Source organism: Platichthys flesus, chromosome 20 (genome assembly GCF_949316205.1).
Source record: "Platichthys flesus chromosome 20, fPlaFle2.1, whole genome shotgun sequence".
In the NCBI taxonomy this organism is placed as follows: Eukaryota; Metazoa; Chordata; class Actinopteri; order Pleuronectiformes; family Pleuronectidae; genus Platichthys; species Platichthys flesus.
The window spans coordinates 10,568,947-10,578,696 of record NC_084964.1 but is presented as its reverse complement, the minus strand read 5'-3'; the positions used below and the strand labels follow the sequence as shown (position 1 = coordinate 10,578,696).

The following is a 9,750-nucleotide window of genomic DNA, read 5'->3' as shown; positions in this document are numbered from 1 at the left end:
ATGAGCAACAACACCAAAGGGCAAGATTAACGGCTGTTTTCTACGAGCCGGGCGCCTTTAGCAGAGGCTATGCTAATCAACTAGCATATAAACTAATGAACGGTTCAGCAGTTGGAGTCTTTCTGCTGAATCCACGACAGCTGGAGAGATTCACCCAGGAACCCGACGATCGACTCGTACTCCGCTCTTCCTATGGGTATTTAAACGAAGACGGAAGTGAAGGACGGATGACCATGTCGCTGCGTTGTGTGTGTGTCTAGCTGGAGTCGGAGCGGCTGGTTTTTCAGGAGGGAAACTTTACGAGGTTTAACGGGATCTGAGCACGATTAATTCATTTCGCTAACTAACCCGAGCAAGTGCAGCCATACTGAAAGGTAGGAGCGCACCCCCGCAGCGCAGCGGGTCCATTTTGTCGTGTATTGAGACGTTTTACCCGCTTCAGTTTGCGCCATTTTCGCTAGTTTGGTAATGCACAAATGTGCGCCTTTTAGCTGTGGCGTTCTTTGTCTCTATTCTTAAATGGCTTGTGGTCTTGGTCCCCCCCCCCCCGAGCCGCATTTCACACCCCCGTTTGTTGTTTCGGAAGATTCGCCGTGAAGCGTCAGTCGAAAAGCAGCCGTCACCTTTTCTCACCCCCCCAAAAAACTGCGTTCAAATCAAGTGCATTTGCGCAATTTTGTGCTGCATCAGGCCGTGTCCGCCGCCAACAGCGCCAGCGCCCGTCGGGATGTAGCACGATTCTGGCGCACATGAGTTAGCTCGCCCGGCTAACCGGTTAGCCCGCTGATCAGTAGCTTTGATAGTTAAGTGTTGACAGCGAGTTTGCACCAAACGCCCAGAGACCGCGATACAAACCCGAAGCTAACGGTGTCGCCTCCCGGGCCCATGTGGGTTTTAAAAGGGGCGCGTAAAGAGCGGAGCGAGCGGCTTGTGTTGGCATGGAATCGCCGCTTGCTAGCTTGATTAGCCCGCATAGCTTTACAGAAATGTCCCTACAAACCCACTTAAAGCCGCATTCACAACGTGGTTGATGAACAGTAGCTGACATTCTGCCCTGAATATAACACTGCGTCCAAATTAAAGCTGCAACCCTCCTGTTGTGAAGTCTGTTAATGAGATACCAGTAACTAGTTGTTGCTTGTTTTGTTGTTTCCACTCGGGACATCACATCCAGAGCATCGTTACTGTCGAGATCTTTATCATCACAGAGAATTTCATAATAAAGTTCCATATACTCAAGGATAGTGTACTTGATTTACTTGTGGATCCCTGTATATGAAGATCTTTATTGTTTACATGTGTCTCACAGGGATAATGTCAGGTTCCATCCTCATGTGTCATGTCACCACATCAAATCACTATCATCACAGTGAAGAAGAAAGCACGTACCCTTCACCGTTCTAGCGAAACCAAGCCTTGTCTGGGAACTTCTCCACAAATCAAAACTGCGATTGTCTATAATGAAAATGAAATCATGCACTGCCGCTGCAGAGAAAAGCCACAAACATGTACATGAATTAAACCATGGCCGGCAAATGATTTTGATTTCTGACCAGTGTTTCCATTGAATTGACCTGGTTCCTTTGTCGTCACAGGAGTCCACACATCATGTCAGGCATTGCATTGAGCCGGCTTGCCCAGGAGCGCAAGGCATGGCGGAAGGACCATCCTTTTGTAAGTGGTGTATTTCTGGCTTCTCTATGAAAGTCTTCTTCCAATTTCCATTCTTCTATAAATACCGGTGTCCTAACTGTTTGCGCTCGTCTGTTTAATTTTTCAGGGATTTGTTGCTGTACCAACAAAAAATCCAGATGGAACCATGAATCTCATGAATTGGGAATGTGCTATTCCTGGCAAGAAGGGGGTAACGTGTTTTGAATATGTTTGTATTTGGAAAATAATTGTCTTACAGAGCAGCTCCTGTTAAATGAGCTTGTTAAATGAGCTTGTTAAAGCAATGACTTCCCTGCTGCTGATGCAAAGAGTATGTATAGTTTTAAACTGGTTAGAGTACAGAACAATCACAGCTGTAGAGGTGTGTCTTGCATGACTTAATGTGTCAGCAACATTGGTAATGAATAGAAAACCAATTCAAATTTATATGGAACAGAAGAGATTGATAGTTCATGTTGTTTCAGTTAAACCGGTTAGTATCACAACAAGGTCATCTTTTGTTTTTTGTGTGTTTCCTCAGACTCCGTGGGAAGGAGGCCTGTTCAAACTGCGCATGTTGTTCAAGGATGACTATCCTTCTTCACCGCCGAAATGTGAGTTGCACTGCCGGACCTCTGTCCACCGTTATCACAACTTTAGCATTATTTTAATCTCTAACCTTCAGATTGAACAATTAACAATGTGGTTTGTTAGTTTGCTAACAGACAATCACAAATATGAAAATGAGCAGACCTGGAATTTGAAATGGCCCAGGTACAGTCAACCCTGTCACCACAGACCTTAACTCTAATGGCTGAATAAGACTAGAATAGATTTAGCTAAAGGGTTACTATAATAATATAGAGGTAAAACTGCAGTAATAATTGCTGTCAGTGTTAAGGATTTCATAATTAACCTGAGCAGTGTTGGATCTGCTCTTTTTCATTTTAGTAGCAAATCATTTCCCTTAACTCATTGTTGCTTGATTTGTAGAGCTCGATGGATAATTTCTTATGGACCTGGATGCTTTTTGTTATTATGTTTCAGGTAAATTTGAGCCTCCGCTCTTCCATCCAAATGTGTATCCATCAGGCACAGTATGCCTATCTATTCTAGAGGAGGACAAAGACTGGAGACCGGCCATCACAATAAAGCAGGTTTGGATTGCCCAGCACACGTTATTTACACCACTCTGCTTTTCTTGTTTTTTTTTCTGTGGTTTCACTCTTCAAATCTAAACACCCACTTGTATTTCTGGATGCTCATATCACACACTTCAACAATTCTTGAAGGGAAATTGGATAATACAGTTAAGTGTTTATAAATAGTTTTGGATACTTCATTTATGTTTTCATAATCAGCTAAATCTAAGAGGAAATTACTGAATATGTGATATATTAAGCAGTAAACTACATTTATTGATATTCAACTTGAAATACGTTCAAGTGAAACATTGATTATTTTCAGCTTATTATTCCATTTATTCAACTCTTTAATGTAAACTCTTGGAAAATAAAGGACAATTTAAAAAAAAGAGAGACCTTACCCCCATCACAAAATAACAAGGTTAATAAATCATTTTATTAGGAAATAAATGCATCTCTTTGGTTCATGTATCCTTTAGATCTTATTAGGTATCCAGGAACTCCTAAATGAGCCAAATATCCAGGATCCAGCTCAAGCAGAGGCTTACACAATCTACTGGTAAGTGACGCTGGAGCTCATATCTTTTCAAACATGGTGCTGACAAAGTGAAGTGTGTGAACTGCTGATCTCTTGTGTACACTGACACGGACACAATTCAATTGTATTTGTACAGTATCAAATCATGCAACATCTTTAAGGTGGAGAGCTCACAGTTATAGAGAGAAACATATGCGTCATGATGTTGCATGACAGTAGGCAGATTAGTAAAGCATTCATTTAGTCAAGTGAACACTGCAGCCGGTGGGAGACAGTCATGTTTTGAGTGACATTTCTGGTGAGTGCACAGCAATTTGGATGTCTGAATTTACACAGTAGCCCATTAGAATACACTGTGTGCACAGTGTACTGCATGTGAAAGACCTGATGAAGACAGAGTACAAATCTATAAGGTGAAGATTAAATCCCGACACTAGGCTAAATTAGGAAAGTTATATAAATTAATAAATTAAACTTGCAGACCTACTTTTATCCTTACTGAACTGCATTTATTTCTATGTCACTTGAAATGTTTTTTCCTCCTTGCCATTGCATTGCTAACCAGTCCTGTTGGCAATGAATCTCCTGCCTGATGAGAACACATTGGTAAATGTGACCAGGATGATTAGTAATCAGTTTGACGAGAGTCTTAAAACAAGCTTCACATTTAAAACCTACAGAGCCTGTGTATGTTTATATGAACCTGAGGATGCTTTTATTTTGTGTGTTCAATAACTTAAATATTTCCCTGATTAACACCCGTCTAAAAATGTGTCCTGCTTTACAGCATGAAAAGTAAAAAATTACAAAAAATATGGCGCCTGGCTTTTGTTTCATTGGTCAAAGCTGAATTTGTTGTATAAATATAAGAATATCTTATATGATTTTTGAGTAAAAGATTATAACACCATTGTAACCTAATTTTTTTATATTCCTTTGCAGCCAAAACAGAGTAGAATATGAAAAAAGAGTTCGAGCACAAGCCAAAAAGTTCTCCCCATCGTAAAGGAGAAGACTTGCTCCGCTGCAGCAGAAGGAATGGGTTTAACAAGAATCACCTCCCCTCTCAGTCTCTCGATGAATGTGCTCCTCTCACACCGGGACTTGCTTAAAGACTTCTATTTAAACTCCACACATTCTGTGCCATCCGCTCTCTTCTGACCTATCATTTTTTTGTCCTTAATTGCCGGTTGGCGCATAATGCTGGGAGGGGATGGGTGCTTCAGCACCCTGGTTATTTCTTTTTAAACAATAATTGTCTTATGTGATGCAAGGGACACAGCTCGGTACCAGTTTCATCAACACAATGCAAACTGGCTGTCATCAGTGTTCAAGGAAGAAAATGTCCCTTGTTTATTTTGCTCTTTCACAGGGTCTATTCCTTTGTTTCCCCCTTTTATTTTCCATCAAATTAATGTCAAATTAGCTTATTTCATTGTCAGTATTTCAACTGCTGTATAATGAATGGCACTTTTATACTGTTGTATCTCACTAGTGTCTCTAGATGGCTCTGTCTAATTCTCTTTCCCAGGTTTTCTATTCAGCATGCTGTAATATATGATAGAATCTGCTGCCTTGGCTGTCTTTTTGTTATTCAGAGTGTTTGCTATGGAATAAATAAAAATGGCCACAACGACTGAGGCAGGTAGGCTTACTTCTGTATCAGACTTTAAGGTTATATGGTGCTTTGTTCATGTATGTGTTGGCGTAAATAAAACTTTCTACAAAATGTTTGCAGTATCTTTATTACACAAGGAAAATACAATAAGATTGTTGCCGGTAGGAACAAAGCAAAAATATTCACTCATGTACAAATGGTCTAAAATGTTTTTTTGCCTCAAAGCTGTGACAGCTATTTATTTTTGCAAGTGCGTAACAGGTTAAACATTGATATATTGACATTTAACATAATGCTGTAACATCTTATAATAGCTGATGGTCATGGCTTCTCACCACTGGACTATGAAAAGTTATAAAGCATATGTATTGAGGTTAAACTTATGGGCCAACTTTGTTTACAACTACATTTCTAACTATTATCCTGCCCTAGTTACTTCACACACACTAATCACTGTGTTTCCCCAGTGGCATCCATGCTGATGATCCGCTGTGAGGAGCATTTTGTTGACAAGCTGCCATGATGCTCTGCTGTGAGTGGACTAGACTGCGTGAGGCTGCCCAGGGTGCAGTAGTTACTAAAGTACCAAGGAGAGTCCTTCTCCAGGGAGGAGTCACTGCAGAGCCAGCACCCAGAGTCCCCCTCAGCTGGGCTACCAGACTGATAACAAAGGGTCAGACTCCCTGGAGCTGACAGTGGCTCCATGGTGTTCACAGCATTACGGACGCCCAGGCAAGAGGTGTCACTCTCTGGGTTGATTAGGTTACTGTACACGCTGCCCTCCATGGGAAGGGGGGGCTGGAGCTCGTCCTCTGGGACCTCTGCACACTGGGTCAGGGTGTTGATTTGGAGCAAAGCCTCTGCTTTCGGCATGTCTGCTGTGCCATCTTGTGTGATCACCCATCTCTACGGTTAAAATCATAGTTAAAGGTCCAGTGTGTGAGATTTAGGCTAAAGGGATCTATTGGCAGGAAATTGAATATGAAATAATCCTCGTGATGTTTTTACTGGTGTGTTTAATCTAAACTATGAATTGTTTTCTTTATCCTAGAATGGGCCCTTTATATTCAAATACTTTATATTTACATCGGGAGTGGATCCTCTCTACGGAAGCTGCCATGTTTTTTACAGACTAAACACCTTTGGAGTTTTTCTGACAACTGAAGGCTTCCACTGGTTCTCTTTCATGTATTGGAAAGGGGGGCTGTGAGGTGAGGGGGATTCAGCTGCAACATTCAACTTCACCACTAGGTGGCAATAGATTCTACACACTGCACTTTTAGGCACACTCTCAAGACATGAATATTATTATTATTACTACATGGCAGATTTAATTTACCTTAAAATCACCTTGACAGTCGGAGTACAGGGTGTGGAAATAGGGAGCTGGACTTGGGATGAAGGCCCTCTGCCTCCACCTGTAAGTATGAGGGGTATAAAGATAATATTTAGTTTATTGATCTCAGAAAGTGCCATTTGCTATCGTGTGGTTCAGGATTTGAGGAGGAGGAGCTTGAAGAGGGACTTGCATCTTTACAGGAGCATAGCACATAAGGAGGATGAGTGGCACCAGCACACATAAGGTGAGGAACACCTTCATCCCCAGACTCGTAAAAAACGTGATTCTGTTGAGATCTGCAGTGAGACAGGGAAAGGAGGAAAGTCGGCGGATGAAATATGAAATGCACGCAGAGACATCTTGAAGGTTAGAATTCTCACCAGGTTTGCTCCAAAATGATGGCAACAAAGAAACTCACTGGTTGATAAAAAAAATATAAGACAATATACTCTGTCCTATGCAGGGGATTTGTTGGTGACAATGGGACTCACCACTCATGTCCGACCCCGTCCTCCAATGAACCTCAGCGGACCAGTCGCTCCACTGTCCCTGGTAAAAAACCAGGTTGGGACTGGACCGTACACTGGCAGTGTAATCTGCGTCCAGCATAAACACATCATCGTCCACAGAATAGTATGTTCTTTCTGTGTAGATATCACCTGAGATCACCTGCAAGAAAATATGAAGCGGGTAGGATCTTATTGGAAAGGAGATAAATGTCCTGCACTGGGCCCTAAAACCTTATATCAAATCTCTTGTGAATACTTAATTTATTGTATAGCATATACTTAACTATAAGTATGCTTGAAACTATAGTATTTGATCTTATTCTGTATTGGATTGTACTACTTGCATTGTTCCTTTTCAGATGTGGCTATTATAAATATTGGAAATGGGAGATTAGATCATTTTACTCACAAATACCATGAGAGGATTAGTGAGTGAAACTGTATGACAGAATCAATAATGGGATTGAAAAAGGTTTAATACTACAAAATTCTACAATAATAATTTCAACATTGACAATATTCTTTTTGATGTTTGAAACGCGGTGGAAAGGAGGCGTGTGGGCCAAGAAAGAAGCTTTTCATTATCATCTGCGTTTACCTCATTGTCGTCATGTTCGACTCCTCTTCTGAAATAGTGAAGCTGATACTTGAGGTCTTGGACCAGAGCCATGTAAGGCTCATATTCCTCATAGGTGCTGCTCCAGGTGAAGTGGTGCTGACTTGAGTTGTGGCTGAACGTGAGGCAGCAGGGTGCGTTTGGTTTAACTGTGGAGAGGACACGTCACAGACAAACATCATGCACCAAAACACACACACACACACACACACACACACACACACACACACACACACACACACACACACACACACACACACACACACACACACACACACACACACACATATGTGACAAACCAAAATCAGTGGGGTCCTTACTGTTGGTTTCAGGTGTGTAGTTGCCATCCAGCTCCTCGCACATTTCAGATCCATCAGTGCGGTTGCGACAGAGTGAGATTTTAAAAGTATCTGTGTCTGAGAACGTCTCTGGAGAATCGCCGTCAGGCGTCAGATCGGATGTTTTCACAGAGCAGAAATAATCCCTGTCGGTGTTTTTCAGCATGCACTGAAACGTCCTCCTGCAGGAGGAGAGGAGAATCAGAAACTAGAGAGACAACTTCGTCTCATTTAAATTAAAGCCACACTGTGTAACTTTTACAGAGCAACAGCGCCCTCTGCAGAAACCCGGGGGGATTCATTCCGTTGGACTCCCACAATCACCTGCAGCCTCTTACACTCTTATCAATAGTGGAACAGGACCGGGGGTGCACGCCCTTATATTTTGAGGTAAAGGAATTTTATAGTGTTGCTTTATGGTCATTTATCATTATTATGTTTCAGGTGAAAGTGACTCACGGTTCCATTGTTTCTGTGAAATTGAGCCAGTAGGAGCCGTCACTGCCGGAGGTGTCTTCTGATGGTCTGAGGCTCATGGTGCAGTTGACCGTGAACAAGTAATCATTCACACAGTGAAGATCGTGGTCGTCTACAGAGTAAATATACAAGCACACAAGTAAATATAGAAGCTTGTGTAGTATTTTGTCTGTGAGGTGCCAAAAATGAATTGGGTTGCTTGTGAAAAGGTCAGTTGTTTTTAAACATTATTTTTTCGCAGCAATTAAATTTAATTGAACCGTTCTATTATTTCTTTAAAAAATTGTTTAGCTTTTCAAAACCCTTGTATGTTTTTATTTTCGTCAGCATTTAGATTCGTTTCTGTCTTATCTGGCTCATCAGTCAATTATGAAACACTTTGATCTGCGCTGATCTGAGTGAAAGTGACTGGGTCCAATTAGCGCCGTTTTTAGAAGTGCTGCATGAATGTGAGTGTGAATCACTCTGTATAGACACAATCCATTCACCGTCAGTTAAATCTGGTAGACATTGATTATCCTTTTTTCTGTGTCTATTTTTGTTGCTGTTCGACTTTGTTCTAGAAGATGACTTTACACCTTCCAGTCCAAGATGCATTACTGTTATTATCATTACTTAACTGAAACTGATTGTTTCTTATAAGATTTTAAAACTTTGAATAAAAGATTGTTACAGTTTTAAACACATTAGGATACACCATGAATTCACTGGTTACAAATACTGATCAAAAGACATCAATACAAAGACTTTCCCCACAATTTGAAGTGTTGTCAGCCTTGGCCCGAAGGTCAATGGTCATGTAACCCATACCTGAGGTCCCTTCAAAAGCAGAGTCAGGGAAAGAGATGTTAACATTTTAAAGAATAGTGGAAGAGAAATCACCTGCGACAGGATTCCCATGCAGACAGACGATGCTGGCGGACAGGAGCAGAACCACGTTCAGCCGAATCATCCTCAGTCTCAATGTCGAGCTCCGATCCATCACATCACCTCAGCCCCGAGGCGTCTGAACTGAGCCACCCTGTCAGGACGCTCTTGTAAAACCGGTGTTTATCGACGACTGAGGGAGGCAGAGTTTTTTTTTTTTTTCAGCTTTTTTTTTTCTTACCCTGATAGCTATCACTCACATGTTGGTGATAGAGGATGTGCTTTTTAAAGAGCAGTCGGGGTTAAGGCTGCAGTTTGACAAAGGTAGTCCCACCGCACAACAGTCTCGAACCGTCTGAGCACTGAGTCTGGTGTCTTTTTATAAAACGTGGTTAAGCCATAAAACACTTTCACCAGTGGCTGAACCCGTTTTAAACACCATTTGCGATACATCTGAAATGTTGCCAGTCTGTAGCTGCTTCATAATAAAACTGAGGTGCATGCAGATTCATTCCCTCGAGCTTGTATTTACCAAAGAGGCACAAAGCTGGAAGACATTCATATCAGCACTGTTGTGGGATTCGTTTTGATTGGTTGGTAAGACGCCGAAAACACGTGCAAATTTAAGATTTAAGATACATTTATTGGTC

General features: G+C 41.6%; 2 protein-coding genes across 2 annotated transcripts; one reads left to right on the top strand and one right to left on the bottom strand.

The window, feature by feature from the left end:
- Positions 1 to 166: 166 nt before the first annotated feature.
- Positions 167 to 5,067, top strand: ube2ib (ubiquitin-conjugating enzyme E2Ib). Its single transcript, XM_062378355.1, has 7 exons — positions 167 to 374; positions 1,596 to 1,674; positions 1,781 to 1,864; positions 2,195 to 2,267; positions 2,701 to 2,810; positions 3,278 to 3,357; positions 4,279 to 5,067. Exons 2-7 carry the CDS (start codon positions 1,609 to 1,611, stop codon positions 4,340 to 4,342), a joined length of 477 nt encoding a protein of 158 aa, XP_062234339.1. The 5' UTR covers positions 167 to 374; positions 1,596 to 1,608; the 3' UTR covers positions 4,343 to 5,067.
- Positions 5,066 to 9,249, bottom strand: LOC133931464 (interleukin-21 receptor). Its single transcript, XM_062378354.1, has 8 exons — positions 9,116 to 9,249; positions 8,216 to 8,345; positions 7,739 to 7,938; positions 7,401 to 7,567; positions 6,785 to 6,962; positions 6,484 to 6,589; positions 6,294 to 6,372; positions 5,066 to 5,860 (listed from the first exon to the last, which is right to left on the bottom strand). The coding sequence occupies exons 1-8, from the start codon at positions 9,213 to 9,215 to the stop codon at positions 5,405 to 5,407; spliced, it is 1,416 nt and encodes a 471-aa protein (XP_062234338.1). The 5' UTR covers positions 9,216 to 9,249; the 3' UTR covers positions 5,066 to 5,404.
- Positions 9,250 to 9,750: the final 501 nt, after the last annotated feature.

Coding starts and splice junctions, on each gene's coding strand:
- LOC133931464 (XM_062378354.1), bottom strand. CDS start 9,215: ATGGATCGGAGCTCGACATTGAGACTGAGGATGATTCGGCTGAACGTG. Junction 6,963..7,400: donor TCGAACATGACGACAATGAG/GTAAACGCAGAT, acceptor ATTTTCTTGCAG/GTGATCTCAGGTGATATCTA. Junction 6,590..6,784: donor GACGGGGTCGGACATGAGTG/GTGAGTCCCATT, acceptor GTCTCACTGCAG/ATCTCAACAGAATCACGTTT.
- ube2ib (XM_062378355.1), top strand. CDS start 1,609: ATGTCAGGCATTGCATTGAGCCGGCTTGCCCAGGAGCGCAAGGCATGG. Junction 1,675..1,780: donor GGCGGAAGGACCATCCTTTT/GTAAGTGGTGTA, acceptor TTAATTTTTCAG/GGATTTGTTGCTGTACCAAC. Junction 2,268..2,700: donor TCCTTCTTCACCGCCGAAAT/GTGAGTTGCACT, acceptor ATTATGTTTCAG/GTAAATTTGAGCCTCCGCTC.